We start from the raw sequence: 18,603 nt of genomic DNA on the forward strand, positions 1-18,603 counted from the left end.
GCTTAGTCTATTTATGGAAATAAGTGGCAAATTAAAACAACAATAAACAATGTATCCTATGTCTATATGTCATAATGTCTATAAAAGGTCTATTTACCTAAATAATTATATATGTTTTATATTTCTCTTATAGTTCATATTGTATGTTTAAATGAGATATAACAATCAATATGTCAGTTTCAATATAATGTGACATAAAGCTTGAAAATATTTATTTCATGTGAAATGATATAATGATGATAGAGCGTATATGGAATACTTGAAATTAAACTTCCAACTTATGACAACATTTTTAAAAAATATTTATAGTATAGGTATATTATATGTATGTTTATATACAGGTATATTTATAGTAGGTATGTTTGAGTGTATACAAATAATAATAACAATTCAGGCATTTAAACAAACTTTCACATTTATAATATTAGTAGAATATCAGCCAGAAGTGAAGTGTTCTACTGATACGGGCTAGTCCCACTGCCAGATTACCGCGCTAAAAGCGCATTGACTTCGCGACCTTGACATTGTAGAGCATTTGTTTACTCGTTTTAAAACTCGGCTATTAATTGAATAAACAAATTATCTAATGTTTTTTTTTAATAAATATTTCTTTTTACTTTGTTTTCACTGTAATGTATTGAAGATTACTATTAAGGTATATTTATATTTGGTATATACAATATATGTAAAATAACTATAATGATTTAAATATACATAATAATTTGTTCAGGAAAAATATAGAATACATATTATTAATGTTTACTATATTATTTTTAGGTGATTTAGTAAGATTTGTATTTAATAAAAGCTTTATTACAATATGACTTCGCAGACAAATGTCTAAAACGGCAAGTTAATATAATTATATTCTCATAATATACTATAGTTTAATCACGATCAGGTTAATATATGGACTACGACCTTTATAAAAAAAATAATACAAATAATATTAAAATTTTTTGACATACCTTTCCATTTCTTAGGTTCTAATTAAGTAAAATCTTGTTAAAAAGTCTACTTTAAAATTTTCTATACTTTTATATTAGAATATAATAATACCAACCTAAGTAATCATGTGCTTCCAGTACAACTAATTATATATGTTAAAAATTAGGTAAAACAATAATATAATAAAGCTATTACTTTTGTAAAAGCTTTCAATAAATAATCAATAATGTAAATAATTTTGGTTAATAACATAACAATTTGTAGAGATAGAGATTCCATAAATACATAACCAACTCGTTCTTGGCTGGTTTTTTATTGTGCCCATTGATTGGGTACGAATTTCACGGAACGGCCGGGCGATGCCAAAATTCTCGACGGTTTGTATTATAATTAATTCCTTTATCATGATCAAATGCCATTTAGCAATATTTGTTTCAAACGAATAATAAAAATGATACGCCTACATGCACCTTCAGTGTTTTTTGTAATGAACTATTTATTTTATTTTGCCATGATCGATCACTGACGTCTTCTTAAACGCGCCACTGTTAATTAATACTTATACTTATGTCAAAACATGAAACTAGAAGACATAGATAAGTTACGCCCACTTTTGTATAATTTATGACCTAGACATTATATGATTTATGCAAATATTTTGCATTTTATCTAACTTATTCGTCATATTGAAGGTCAAATACTTATATACCAATACATATATAGCATTGATAACTCTAATTGAGCGTGTAGGTAGTGACAATTAGAGTTCATGTTACTCTTAGACGTTTATATATAGTTTTCCAGCTATAAAAAAAAAAAAACTAGTGGCTAGTCATGCCAATAATGTATACTTATATTACTTGAAACTCCCTTCCATTCATTTTAATGGCTCTAGTCTTTTGATCTCTATTTTGCTAATATTTTTTGCTTTAAAGTAATACCTATATAACCTCTTTTTTGAGGTCATTAAAAATTTAAATTTTTTATTTTTAATAAATATTAATATTTCCGATATTTAAATTTATTCTTGATTAAGTATGTAGCTATATCAATAAATTTACTTTGCCGAATTGCAGCATAAATTGTATCGTTATAAATAACTATTTACATTTATCATAAATTGTATCTCAAAGTATAGATTGTCAGTTGGGTGTGGCAATAATCGGAAATCAATTAACTGTGCGCAAGTTTGCGAAATAGCACTCTCGACAAACGTTTCTAAATCGGTTTCACTTTTACCGGCGCATCGTATCTCACTTCTTTGACTAGAATCAACATAATGGTAAGTACTGGCACAGAAATCACTTTCCTTAACCAGATCTTTATCCAGATATGTATTTTCTTAGAAAAGTAGGTTTCTAATAACACTTAAATTTTCATAAACCGACTTTATTATTTTTTAATCAAATGATATAATTCGTTCTGTGTGCCGTAAAGACTACTTGCAAGACTAACATATTTTTATGCTATTTTTATAGATAGATATTGAATTTATCTTAATGAAGTTATTGATGAAATATACGCTTAGTTACTGTACTTATTCAAATTAGAAATCAAAGTATATAGATAAATTTTTGTAATGTAATGTTATACACAGTATAATTTCTTTAAGAATTAAATTTCAATATAATTGTTAGGTATAAATAAAGTTTAAACAACTTACAATTCCATCACAGGCGGATAGTGCCACACTGGAGTCGGGTTGTCCCCGTATAGATCCAGTATAGTGGCAGGCGGTTGCTGCAGCTTTCGGGACTTCTCGTGTACGGCCTTCCGCATGGTGCCGCTCTACGACTATTGTCGGCGTTATGAACGTTACTGACGGCCTGTATGGACAACAAAAAAAAAATTTTATATAATTGGAAATGGCAAACAAATAAAATCTCAGTGAATTTGTTATTAGTACTTGGCACTTTTAAGAAATATACTTCATACATAATAGGATTTATTCCTATATTGTAGCAAGTAGCTACTTTTACTCACAGCAAAAGTCTTCAATTATGACAGAGATATATTTAATAAATTGTTTTAGATAATATTCTGTTTATATGTATTTGATATAAAAGTAACCTTTAATGGAAAAAGATATTACGAGGATTTATAACCGGCTGAATATTTTTGAATTTTCATTATACTTTAAGGAAACTGGAAACCTATTGATATGATTAGATAAATCACTTGTACTCAGTCAACTATTGTTTTAAACTACCCTCTTTATTTTATTATTTTGTAATTATATTATGACACACATTGATTTGAAAATTTGTATAAATAGAAGAGTAAATGAATGAATAAAATAGGGAATGTTATTTTTAATTAAGTGCAATATTTTTTGCTTTATGGTAATTATATAATTTGATATGAACTATCGAAAATACAAGTTTTTATATTGCTTAATTTTTTTTTAACAGATTTGCTGTTGTATTTGTAATGATAGTATATTAATACATACTATGCCCTACACTAGCTTATTTCTACGGCTTTATCTGCAAGACGTAGGACATGCTTAGGTAATATATACATAGACTACGGTTGGTGCACTAAAAGGACGAAAGACAATTGTCTGACATAGTCTATGCTACATATAAATATAAAATCAAATTATAATGACTTGGACAAAGTTACAGGTAAAATCTAATATATATACTAATATATATATTAACAATATATTTTTACAATTTTAATTTCTGGTATAAAATAAATCCAAAATTCAACAATTGCATCACAAAGTCAAACATTACATCAATGTCATTTTGATTGAAGGTACCTTGAGCATATAAAGATCACTAAACAAGCGTAAAACATACGAGATTTCCTAATTACATTGTTTTGTTTGAAAATTTGTATTCGTATTAATTCCTTAACAGTTTAAACTACGATATACGTACTCATAATTCACAGAAATGAGGTTACAATCATAAAGAAACAAATTCGTTTGCTTATTTTATACCTTATAGTTTTCCTTATTGCTACTTTTGAATTTATAAAAAAACTAACGTAAAAATAACAAAAAACATTTTTGTGTTAGAAACTACTTAGCCGATTATTAACATACTCGTATTTTAATAACATCTTTTGCCCGTGGTTTCGTTTGTGGTTAAGTATAAGTAAAAGAAAATTTATTTAATCGAAGTCCGTGATTTTCTAAGAAGTATGAAATTTCTATTTGGTTACAAAAAGTACATTACGGTGTTTTTATATTTATTTGCACATTTATTTTATTTATATGCTCATTTATATATATTTGTATAGAATTTCAGCTTCTTCAATCCGTTAAAAAAAGGCGTTTTATTTAAGCATATTTTACTTTGATATTAAAACTGTATTTCTTGCGCCTCCTTGGGGAATAATTTTGGACATTTTGTATTTTTTATTTTATTACTTGGTTTCATTATTTCCATTATTACCTGTAGGTATGTATATTCAGTTTTCTTTTTTACATGATATATTATTATTTTAAATGTTTATACAAACGTACTATCCCTTCAGAACAAAAATTGCCACACCTTTTCTATTAAGGGGTAGAATATACCGAGGGGTGGAGAATATCATTACTAAGAGGTAAAATTTCCAAAAACTTTGAAACATACGTTTATCAGATTAGTTAAGAAACACAAATAGTATATTTCAAGAAGATTAGATCATTTTTTTATTATTTTTATACTAATGTTTCCACCTCATTTTTTTCGTTTGGTGTTTAATTTATAAAGTAGGGAAAATACGTACGTTCGTTAATAGCTGAAACAGCCATTTAATCGTGACTAACAACAAAATATATTTACAAATCACATTAATAAGATTAGATGACTATAAATAAATACTGAAAAATGTTAAAGTATCTAGTTATTTCAAAATATATGAGAGATCTAATCTTGAAGGTGCCTGTCTACCTATCTACCAATCAGTGTTTATTTTATTATTTCAGTACAAAATGCCGAACATTGAAAAATGTTCTGTCCGTAGCAATAAATTAAAGCTTCGGTTTACGCACATATCGGCCAAGGATCAGTCCGCTATGGCTTCGACCACTGTGTCAAGATTTATTGTATAGAGCTACGGTTGGTAACTTAGATATTGACTAACTGGCGAGATATTGTGTGGAATGCAACAATTTATTAAATAGAATTACAAAAAGAAATAATATATCGACCCTACGTTGTGATACTTGTAATTTTTCATTCCAATATAAAATAGATATTTTTACAACTTCTATTCGATTGTTTCTATACAAAGACGGACGGATTCTTTTATGTCGTTTCGAGAATAAGATATTATATTTTTTTCTGTCTGTCTGTCAAGTACATTTATAATTTTAACATCTATTATAAATCAAACTGTTACTTGTAGAAACTAACACCCACCCAATTTGGATAAATGAAATATCGACATGTAATGTAGTACAAAGATAGGTATGTTATATATTACAGTAAGTATATATATGAAGATCTTTGCTTTGCCATATGATTTATGAATAGAATATACAAATAGTATCTAGTATTGTTCGTTATATTTATCTTTAAGCCTTGAAGAAGGTAAGCACTGACGATTGGTAGCAAATAGCGGACGTAGTGGCGGCTAAAGTACACAGTGAACTGGTCAAGCCTCATTACGGCAATTAGCAGAAGTAAATATATGGCCGCCCTAGATAGGTACCGGTGATGGTGTGAGACTTGTGTCAGTCGCTACTATACACTAACGTATCTCGGCTCCTGCCTGCGTTATCATAAATTGAGATTGATTACTTTATTTATGAATGATTTTATTTTTTAAGCCCGTCAACTAACTTTTGGTTCAATTACACACACTCACCACAAAACTGTATGAGAAGATACTGAATAGGTATATTAAATTTTTACTTGATATTTTTTTCACGTTTTTACCCATATATTTATAATAAATATAAAAGTACTCTATGCATTATATGCACTATGAACATGGTCCTTTTGTGTAATAAATTTTATTGAAATTCATTCAACCATGACTGAATAACAAACATCTATACATGCAAATAATATTATTAGAATTAAAAGATATAGTGAGGAGCAATCTCTGTTTATGACACAGGAAATATTGTAAGTTTACTACTTTAAACCTACTTTCCTCGTGACCCCTATAATGGACAAGTAATTTATTTTAGACATTTGATTTTTATAGTCATTGTGAATCATGTAAACTAATACCACCCATTTTATCTACCACTCGGTAGTAAAACAGTTGAGTAAATTTGTAATTCCTAATAACGATTCAGGCTTATAATTTATTCTAAATTAACAGCCACTACTGTATGAAACATAATATGTATTATATATTCAAACAGATAATAACGAAAATCTCAAGAAGAAACATGTCATCAAACTTGTTTTTTCTAAATAAACCTTACGTAATTATTAGACGATTACAATTTCAATATTTAATAACAGTGAATCCTTCAGTGACTATTTCTGTTTTTGTTGATATTAAACTATCAACTTTTCCGACACAGAAATTTTTACTAGATTTTAAGTAGGCTCTTTAAGCTTATTAGGGCTGGAAATTAAATATACAAATAAAATATTGCAACTATATAACAGTATACAAACCATTATATAGTTGCAATATCTATTTAAATCCATGTGGTTTCAAATTGTGGATTACAAGACACATATTAAGAGTAAATAAATGTTTAAATAAACTCCACGGCATAAAATACTACGATTCATGTTTAAACAATTTCAATTCTCACAAATAAAACTACAAAACGTTCAAGAGTTGGATTTACTCCACTGGAAACTCTCCTGCTTCCAAACAGGTATTGCACGTCAAGTAGGTACGATACGTAGTTATACAGAAAGACACATGCAGCACTGTGGTTTGGGCTCTCTGCAGTGTGAATCCTTTATTTTATTATAACGTTTTATGAGTTCCTTGCCATGAGCAATGGCTTGTTGGACCGTGATATATATTAGAAACTAGACGCATAAAAAATATTTTTCTACGATATTTACCAAACAATTGATGTTGTCTTGAAATACGAGATATATATATTTTATAGTACTTAACTGCTAACTTTGTCAATTTAATAGATAGGTGTCGCCGAAGATGTTACTTATGCTGCTAAGTACGCTATTTAATACGAAATTATCAATTAAGTGTAATTATGAATTCTACAAGTAGTCTATACTTTAGGATTAGGAATAAAACGGCATGTTAAATATTGGTACTCGTAACTGCTCACATGTGGAGCCTGTAATCTCGCCTTCTTGTGGAAAAACACAAAATTCTTTTATGATTATTATTATTTTTCGCTCTCCACATTTGCATTTTTAAATTGTTTTGTAGACATTATTTTTTTGCATATGTGTTCGATATACACATATATTAACTTTTTTCCTAAATCAATCACATAACCATGCTATTTATTAGAAAGATTTATATTTTATTTATATTTTAGACCATATATCTCGGAGAAAGTTGTTCAGTTTTATAACTAATAGATATATGTGTTGATTTACAGATACACATTACAGCCATATATGACAAGTTGTTATACCAATTCTGTTACATCCTATATATTTATATAACACCGACCACCGATATTATCTCTTCTTATACAATTTAATTAACCGCTCTGCAAATTAACAAACCATTAATTTTGTCACAGAATAGGTCATCGCTTATTTTGTGCTAAGCATCTGCTACTTACTGATTGTAATCACAGTAGCGTTTACATAGAAGGAAACTTTAATCGTCTACGTAGTAATTAACATTTTAATGGGATAGCCATTTATGTTCCCTCATTATTTTAGGTAATTTTTATTTTATCATACGGTTTTATTTTTTATTATGCATGCCATTCCAGCGCATACATACCATATTAAGTAGTTATTTTTATGTTAAGCATTATGCGGTGGCTATTATTAGTTAAAATTGTTATTTCTTTTTTCTAGCATTTTCATAAAGTTTGATATATTACTCTGAAATATAATAATGTATTAATGTAGAAAGAGAAGTAAAAATTATCGTTACTCATGCATAGATTTGAAGAAGTCTTCATTCATTATCAAATAACAAACTAACCAAATTACCAAATACTCGTATTACCCTTGTAATATTATCATAGCGATAATGGTACAATGTAAAGAATCTTCATTATCTAAGTTTCTAATAGTTCAGTCATAGATTAAATAGTTATTATGGCAATAATACTCATACTATAAATTTTACTACAGGTTTTTCCAACAAGCAAACAATATGATGTAACTAAAGGAAGTTGTATAGGTAGATTGGTTTATATCAATTTATTTTCATCTTATAACGTCTCATCACATTGTTTTTCGTAATCCAACGGTCTTTTTTAGCACTTCATCCGCAACAGCGGATAAAAAGAAGCCTATGGCATTCTCTACGTCACGTTGTCGAAATAAATAAATAACCAAACTTACTTCTACATTTATAATTAAAGTACCTAAAACTACAAATACTCTGCCGTTTGGAAATTAAAAATTAAAATATATTTATAATAAAATAAATAAGTATACAGTCAATTTTTTGTAATAATTGTGTAAAAGCCACGAAATATGTGGGTAACTTTAAAAGATTTGGAATCAATAAATGCAAACGATTTACCAATATATCCAAAAGAATTATATATCAATTATTAGTGTAAATTTGTTATAAAAAATCCTTTCTTGTTTATATTGCTACTATATCACTTTCATGTTTGGCGTCGTTGTGGGTACAAATGCGCACAAACAACAATAAACTTTACGAAATTATTTAATATTATGAGTATACCTTCATATTACTTTTGAAAATATGGGTCAAGAGAACAACTTCAACCAAAATAACCGTAATGTTATTAATAAGACTGTTAAAAATAAAATTTAATAGACATCTTTTACTAGTGCATATCCAATAAATATTATTCAGTATTGAAATAATTTAGGTAGGGGTAATAAAGTCAGTTTGATATGAGTTCCTGGACATATAGAGATTAAAATTATCAATTTAAAACAAAAGGTTACAATTTTTTTTGTAATTGATAAGCTATGTTAAGGTTAAAAAACTAGGAATCCTTATGATGTTATTTTATTTGTCCGTTCGTCCATTACAATTTTCATTCATTCATGCATTTATTTATTGCTATTACATGTTGTAACAATATTGGTCTTAATTTACTAAAAGTATAGAATCAACATGAACCCTGGAAGGGCACAGCAATCACATTAATAAATATTATATAAACTACATAACTAAATTTTTACATTATATATATGTATCGTCGATTAGCATAAAAACTAAAAAAAAAAAATAAAAAAAAAATTGTATTCATATTGAATTAAATATATATATATATATATATATATATATATATATATATATATATATATATATATATATATATATATATATATATATATATATATATATATATATATATATATATATATATATATGGGATAAGTCCGCCATTGTATATAATCATTTATCAATGTTTAATGTGAATTATGTACAATAAAGATTGTACAATACAATACAATTTACAATACAATATATATATACACATTGAAAGTGAATTATCTATCTTCAAATATATTATAATGTACGCATTTGAAATTCGACCGTATCTTAATAAAACACTTATTAAGTCATCGGTATTATAATGAAAATATTAACATTTTTTAATATATAATTGTATGACTGTAATTTATTGATAAATTATAAGAAAAATATTTGTGAATTATTTTCGAAAATTAACAGATAATTTTAACTTTGTTATACTTCCGTAAATTTTGGTATAAACACCCATAAAGAGTTATTTAAAAACTTACTAATGTTAAGAAATCCTGAAAATATGTATATTTTATACGGAATTTAGATAGAGATTACTATTACGATACCACATCGTTAAAAATATGTACAGACATTGTCCAGTTATATTTTTATTACAAGTAACTACATTGCTGCTTTGAAGATAATGATGGTATCAGCCGTTCCTGTCCACTGCTGAACATAGGCCTCCCCCTATTGGAGGGTTTTGCCATTAGTTGCCATATAGTTGGCGGGTTGGCAACCACAGTTAGGTTTGGTGATGTTTTAAGAGGGACGCTGCTGTGCATGCCTCGACTATTAAGTTCCCTTAGTCGCCTCTTACGACACTTTCGGGAAAGAAAGGGGTGGCCCATTCTACGTCGAGAGCTCACGGCAATTGATTGTCTTACTACATGATATTAGTTTAAAAAAAAAATCTTTATTTTATACAATTACCTCGCGAAGTAGTATAGTATAATAATTAAAAAACGTTTTAAATTTGCAATTATTTCTAGTTTTTATACTTTTAAACTTTTATGGAACTGTGTCTACATATGACAAAAATATTGTCAATTTAAAAATGTGTATTCTATTTAAAGATATATACAGGTCGCAGTCAACCCCGATATGGAACTTCATTGCGTAATCATTGCAATATTCATCGTTCATTGTATTACAATAATTGCTGCATAAATATGTATGAATTGAATTTCGAGACCATACAACAACTTTCAAACCGCTGAGTTTTTGTTCTTTGCCAATAATAAATGCTCTGAACGCCCAAGTTGAACCGAGTGCAGAGAGAGAATTGTTAAGGTTATTTTTTCCGGTAACATGTCTCACGTATCTATTGAAAATTAACGATATTTTATTATTGTTTTAATATGTAACTATTACTTCTTCATGAACATCGTCAAACACTTCGTTACACACGGTTTTGTTTTTTATATTATATCTTCACAGTCTTTTTTTTACAGTATAGTATATAGAATACTGTACTCGGAGAGCTGGACAATTTGTGAGAGTGTACAGCAGTGGTTTATAATTGTTATTATTATTTGTGATGATCTACAGTTTCAGTTCACACGAGTAGCGTTCGTGGACAAGCGATAGCCTGACTTCCGCGAAGAGCCTGTAGACGAAACATTGCACTTCCGCAGCCGACGCCGCCGCTCTTCGCCGCCACTTTGATCGTCCGCTGCATTTGTGCATAAAAAGCACAATTATATTTTTACAGTCATGCTTGTGTAACACTAGCCATTAATAAAATGCATCCATTCATAAACACAGTTTTTTCTATATTTTGACTGAGTATAGTGTAAATAATAAAAGCACTGGGCGTAATAAAATACGAGTACATGACGTTATATCTACACCTAGTGCCGTTAAGTTCTAAACTAGCAGTTTACTATGACTAAGTACATAACTAACAAAAATATTTTTTTCTAATTTTTCATACTTATTCATTTATTTACTTACAATATCCTTGCCTTTAGCAGACGTTAAAACTATTAAACAATAGTCAAAGAACAATATTAATAATAAAAAAAAAAAAAACAATTAATTACAAAATGGATTAATAAAAACATAACGTATATAATATTAGACATATAAAGTACTTAGACCCATTGTCAGGAGAGTATTGAAGCGCTACATAATGACTAATATTTTAAACACTTGGGAAACGGAAGGGTCGTTGTGATACTAATCGACATAATATTTTTTTGGAAATTTGCAACTTTTATTATGCGATCTACATTTAATGGGCAGAATAGACATTTTGATAATTATTAAAATATGAGTATTATAAGACTATTAATTAAAATGAAAATAACATTATATTATCTACATTGCATTATTATTAAAATTTCGGAAGATTATTTACTATAATTTAAGAAGAACACCATTATTTACTAAATACTTATAAGTATAATAAGGGATATGATTAAAGACTATTTGAAATTAAATCACGCAATTATTGTTACCCAGCATCCATAAAAATATCATAAAGTAAAAAAAATACAACAACTTATTCATACTACGCAAATAATGACTACCGTTTTATAAAATTCCACTTCCAGCCACTAGTTCTGTCGTGATCGGTTATTTCAATGAGACAGTTATGGGCGTCCTTCACTAAACATTGGGGGGACGTGACTACATATTACACGGTACACAGTACAGGGTACATATTTTGGCATTAACATATTTATTCGTTTTCTTTTGCGGTAACTTAGGATTAACCTGCTCTTATCTTGTCGATTTGCTTCTCAGTTCTTGTCGATGTATTTACATAAATGAAACATCGGTTGTTTTTATTAATAAACACTCGTGAACTTCTATAACATTTGATTAAACGATATATTAAACATCTTTTGCAAGAATTTTTGTTCTTAACATGGTTCTCTTCTTCTTGAGGTACTTATTTATAGTAATATTTTTCGTCTGTTAATTTTTTTATCTAAAAGTAATTTTCAATATTTCTGTATTTTTTTAATTATAATTAAAATTAGAAATATAATATATAATCGAAATAGTAATTTTCTATTACCATAATATATTAATATTATAAAATGGTGCATAAGTGTATCAGTAAACAGTTAGTATCAAATTCCAAAACATTAATAATCTTTTTAAAAGATATGTAATAAAATCTTATTGCATGATTAACGTTCGCTATTTAGACACTTTTTAGATTATTGTCATTGCAAAATATGAAAAAATGTATATTCAATTTGTGTATGGTATTTAAATTTAATGTTAAATAACGTGAGTTTGAAATTAGTTAAATTATGTTAGTACAATTGAAAGCAGTTACAATCCGCATAATATTTCGTAATTGGTAGTCGCATAGTCATAGTAAAGTCCAAAATTGTAAAGTTGTAATTTCTACAAGAATGTCAGTAAGTCTCCAAATTAGGAATTCATTAGGTAGGTATATTTAACAAAGGTAAAATGAGCTTTTGTTCTAATTTTACTAGTAGCAGTCTATTCGTGAAGTTTGTTTGATTACTATTTTAGTTGCACAAGGGTTGCTTTCAAAATCATGTTAAACATATTAACGGGCTTAATTATAATTAATTATGTCTATAAATTAACTATTGTTTCGCTGGCGAGAAACCCTTTCTTAACGGAATTTTGTAAAATCGCTTATTAATACTGACATACGGTATTAATTTATTTGCAATTTCGATTTTATATGCCATTCAATCCGTAAATATTTTTTTCTCATATTGAAATATATAACTGACTTTAAGTAAGTGTCTAACTAATATAATAAAATTGTAACTAGATGATATCTGTACATGGGAGATATTTAAAAAAAAAACTTACTATGAATGGTCTTAATAAGGGTAATAAAAACCAAAACAATAATTTCTATCTATCTATCTGTCTGTATGTTTATTCCGATATTACGCAAAAACTATTACATCAATTTGGATTCAGTTTCATAGTTGTATTTTTGTAGGTCTAACTCAAAATCTGGTGTATCTTATCTTGATACTCTATCTAGAAGTAGTTTATTTCATTTGTATTTCTACTTCTGAAATGCAGGCATACGAAATAACGGGCAAAAAGCAAGTATTCAAAATAAAATATAAAAAATACTACTTTTCTTACTTAAAGTCACTAACTAGTAAGTAGTACACGCATTTTTAGATATCTATAGAACAAATAGCCATAACACTAAAATTAGCTAAGTGCTAAATTATGTTTAAAGTATTAACAGATAAATACCTTCATCCGAAAACAATATATTTTTTTTGTTTCATGTCTAATAACTTTAGACAGAAGAAAGACGTAGGTATAAAATTCGCTAAAAATCTACTACGAGAATAGCCACTGAAATTTATTTGTTTCAGTAAGTAGCGCGCGTGGTGAATTAGGCGCATCGCCAACATCTTGTCTGAAATTAATATCTTGTATCCAACACAGATAATATATGACTTAATTAGGCTTACGTTCGTATTATCGAATCTGATCATTCAATGAAACTTTTTGTTGTAAATATAATAAAAATAAAACAAGACGTTATTTGTGTTCAATGTCGTATTTCGATGTCATAATACGACCACACGACACTTACACTTGTGTCGTACGGGTTATATTATTTTTCTTTTTAACCTAGCTGTCAAACAAAAGTTTGTGATTAGATATACAAAGTGAATACCTGAGGCTAGCTACAGCAAAAGTGAATTCAGACAAAATAAAAATAAAATTGTTACAAAAATATTATTATAAAATCGTCCATCGCAACAACAAAAGAAATTGATATACAGATTTATTAAGATTTATGTATGAATTCTTTGAATCCGAGCTATTTTGACTTGACCGTCTCAAGGCCGGTGTTCCCTTACGTAGAGACTTGCAATCCTCTTATTAATTATTTATTATTGAAATAATACCTACCTCTTTTAATGAATATGAGACTACATTGCAGGCCCGCTTTAAGTTTTTACTGTTGGATAAACGTCTGACATATTTTTTAAGAATATATACTATTAGCGACAGACCCCGACTTCCACCGTGTTGATAACGGGGAGTGGGTAGGGTGGGACTGTTAGTAATACGAACTATCCGTTCCGGTGCTAGTAGTATACTCTTTCGATCATGACTAGGTCGACCTCCACGTGGTTCCTCTCTGGAAAGTATAGTGCTAAATATCAGGCGTATTCATCACGATGAGCTAGCTAACTGACCTGCCTTTTCATTCTTACCTATCATCACTCACTGGTGCCCCGCCAACGTATACCGTTAGCATAGACGGGATTACTATTCCATTATCATTCGTTAAAAAAAAAAACAGACAGACTACTTGTGATTTTTTTAATAAAATACCGCCTATCGTGCTCGCTGATAATGTAGCTTTATGTAAGTGAAAAACATTTAAAATTGGTAGTAAAATATTTTTTTTAGTTTATCCTTCACAAACAAACAAATCAAATGTTTCCTTCTCTTAATCAACTCAATAATCAACTTTCTCAACACTTACATTGTGTAAAGATGGAACTACAGCGACTAGACACTAGACAGGTAATCTTATCACTAGTACCATACTAGCACTATCTATTTAGATACAAGTAGCCTTTAATACCTATTTTGAAACGACTTCAAAAAGAAGGTTCTCAATTTGGCTGTAATTTTTTGTTTGTTGAATTTTTAGTGAATAGACAGTTTTTAAATGAAAATAACAGGTTTTGCCACAATTTAAAGCGGTTTTGTTTTTATATTCTATACAAACAAAATCGCTTATACAATCTTAATTAGCAAACTTTTTCAACGTGTATTATAATGCTAAACTTGTTGCAATAAAGTGTAAAATACGAATACTAAATATATATCATACTTTATATATTTATAAAATATGTATTCCAGTGAATACATATTTTAAGCTGTTATCAGCTGTTCATAGATTAAAATAGGTATATAAAAGACAAAGTTTTACTTCCAAAAGTTTTAAACAATTGATTCATCCAATCATTTCCAGTCTGTATATTGATGGCATGAGTCGTGCTGCATTATATCTTTGATGTCTTATTCCATAAAGATTTTTGCCAAACTAAACATTATTTTTTACGACAAACATTCTATAGGTGGATATGTTTAGCTATTATAGTAAGATAAATCATTTATAGATGGAATAAGTAAATGGAATGTGACTTCGTACACTCAAAGGTAAAAAAATATTGATTTAACATATCTATTAAAAATGAAAATATGCTCAATGTCAGATGTTACTCTAAATACATCATTGATATAAGTACAGGTACTTACGACTAATATACGAATAGACAAAGATGTAAACACCCACTCTACGTCTGAGTGTCTATACAGATTGCATGTACCTATTATACTCGTACAATGAGTATAATATAATATATGTCAATAAAACCAACGGATACTGGCAATATATTACGAATAAAAAAGCGCATCCACCTTTAAAATATGTTTCGATGTGGAATGACACTACATAACGAAGTTAGTAGTTAAAAAAAGAATTGACAAAGTCAACAGAAAATTGGTAAAGATTGTTAAAGATGGCACTCAAAAAAGGACGATCGAATTATGAATTTCTTTCTTTTGAAAATGAAAAAGATTCAAAAGAACGTTCTTAACTTGGCAAATACTGTAGCTAGTATATTACTTATCTGCTAATTTTAAGAATGAACGCTTATCTTAAACGTTGCGGTCGAGTCAAACGATTGTCGCTGTCCGCAAACAATAGTCTTGAGGTCAGGTCACTGCAGCGCGTCGCCTCATTCGATTGTTTCACGCATTTCACGCGCACTACTTAATTATCTATTTGTATCAGACATTGCGCGGGCTTCGTGTGATTGGATATGATTGATTATTTCATTATTATACTTTTTGTACGAGCTCATTGATCTACGTGGGTGTGCGGTTCACAAAAAAACGTAATAAGTCAAATGAATCTGCTGCAAAAAATTTGCACTATAAAATCTCATTACACTTGGATAAAAACTGTTATAAAATACCTATTGAGTTTATCTAAGTGAAATAACGATACGAATTAAGTAAGAGAAACGAAAGTCAAGCCAACAAATTGAAATTCCATTGCCATTCACATATTGGAGAACATTAAAACGACATAATAATATTAGGCTCGAAATATAATTTGAAAACAAAAACTTGGTCTAATAAAATAGAATACGCCAAAGTAATACTAGAAGGACTAGGTGAAGCCGAGTACGTCAAATTAGATACGTAGAGGCCGTTAATTGTTATTTTAACAGAATCCTGTACAGTCTATAATTATATATATCCATTATAGGTATACAGTTTACATTCACGACAATAAGACTGTACCACAGAGCAAGTAATCTTTACGTTATTAAATTTAAAAGCCGGCACTGCCAATTTATTGACAAAAATTTAATATGAATCTATGCGACCACGTAAATGTATTATCTCAATAAAATATATGAATATTATATATAGAATATTCATAGAGTTTTACAAATATTTATAAACCGCTTACCAAAATATTAATATCCATAATTGTTTCCGAAATTTCGGGGCCAAACAAAACACAAATTTGATGTTAAAAGTACATGATATATACCGCGTATAAATATTATAAAAATATCAGTCCCTTGGATTTTTATGGTAGGATTTATGACGAATGAAATGTTAAGCTCCATTTACTAGATCGATTTCAGTATGAACAAAAGCACGAAATTGAGTCCGAAAATTCAGAATTTCCTTTCATGGTAAACTCCATGGTAGCATAGAATTTGTACAAATGTTTCTTATTGTTCGAAGTGATGCGGGTCTAGGACTGTACCACAGAATAACTACCTATTTACTAATATAATTTTTACATTTATATAACGTAGTACTATAGATAGATATAGGCAACGTTATGGATGTCAGAGAATCATATTATGGATAGTACCTGCTATTCAGAGATTACATTGTGATATTCACACCTCATGCGTTGCTATTTCTGAGGAATTTAGCATCCAAAATTTTTTCTCCTATGCGATATACAAAGTACAAATATATGTAGTAAAACATTCTTGCAATAATTAATATGTAAAACTCACCGTAGATCGAGCCTGAGGTCTCGTCCATCTACCGTGAGGTTATAGTGTAGCATGTGCTGTAACCGGTGCTCCCTTTGGAACAGGTCGCGGCGCGCCCGCGCGTGCCCGTGGTCGTGCGCGTGTTCCAGCGCGTGCGACACCAGCTCACCGTCGCGCGTCACTTTCACTGGGGTCACCACTTGCACTTGCGATGTGTCCAGGTGCCGATGCGAGTAGATACCTTTAAACAACAACAATCATTATTTTTTAATCGGGCAATATTATTTTTATAAGACCATCGTGTTATATTTTATTTATAATTTCATAGTAATAGAAAACACATGTATTTTAGAATAGAATATTCTATAACTTTAATAAATCAAGGATTGGCATTAATTAACTTTTTGAAATAAGAATTGATTAATGTTATTCCCGAAAGTAGTTGTTAGAATACTAAGTTACGATTCTGTATAATACGAATAATACAGTCTCTAAGTTTATTATAAACTTATCTATTTATAAATATTGTAGTATATTATTTTTAAGAGGAATCAAAAGTGATACCTCTATATAATTTTTAAATCGAGTTAGGTGTGGCTAGACCGGAATTTAAATGATAATTTTTAAAAGATTAACGGTCATTAAAATATCATAGGCTTTCGATCACTAACCATATTAGAAACGTGAATTGGAGTCGTTTTATTTATTTAATTATTACCGCAACAACCCATTAACGTTCCACAGCAGAGCGTGGGTCTCTAATAAGTGGAGGATATAAGCGCACTGTTGCTACATTGACAGGACCACTTAGTATGGAAGTCTTATTTTGAGTTTTCTTTCTTTTGCTATAAAGTTTTGTTTACCTGGATGTTATAAGATGACGATCTAAACTATGAAAAATTATAAGTTTAGTAAAGTTCTTAACGTTTTATCATATTAAGAAATCCTAATTAGAAATATGAGGCTAAACTGGCTGAAGCGAAGTTTAGTATGTATATAAATAGACCATTTCTTAGATTATACCATAGGGTACTTTTAATTTAGCCGAAAAAATCACCAGCTTATAGCTCAAACAATCTATTTTTCTTTCTGGGTACATTATATATCTATAGTATATCACGGGTGTGTATATAGATTTTTTTAGAAATAAATATGGAATAATAACCCAGCCTAAATGTATTGATGAATCCTTGCAGCTTGTTAGTGGATGATGTTAGACTAGAAATAATTATTTTAATGATTGGCCCATCGTGACCAATTCATTAAAATGTGTGTTTCTTCATATTTGTACATTGTTTATAAACCAGAAGGAAATTTT

The 18,603-nt window shown here is 28.9% G+C and overlaps 1 protein-coding gene across 1 annotated transcript in view; it reads right to left on the reverse strand.

Moving 5' to 3' along the window:
• The window catches only part of LOC113510803 (A disintegrin and metalloproteinase with thrombospondin motifs 12), a 98,615-nt gene that overhangs the window by 44,895 nt on the left and 35,117 nt on the right, over positions 1–18,603 (reverse strand). Inside the window, exons 3-4 of the mRNA XM_052896293.1 lie at positions 17,307–17,526; positions 2,612–2,774 (exon numbers count right to left, since the gene is read on the reverse strand). Coding sequence (XP_052752253.1) covers positions 2,612–2,774; positions 17,307–17,526 — 383 coding nt within the window. The remainder of the gene's footprint in view (positions 1–2,611; positions 2,775–17,306; positions 17,527–18,603) is intronic.

Source organism: Galleria mellonella, unplaced genomic scaffold, assembly GCF_026898425.1.
Source record: "Galleria mellonella isolate WM207_F2 unplaced genomic scaffold, CSIRO_AGI_GalMel_v1 utg32, whole genome shotgun sequence".
In the NCBI taxonomy this organism is placed as follows: Eukaryota; Metazoa; Arthropoda; class Insecta; order Lepidoptera; family Pyralidae; genus Galleria; species Galleria mellonella.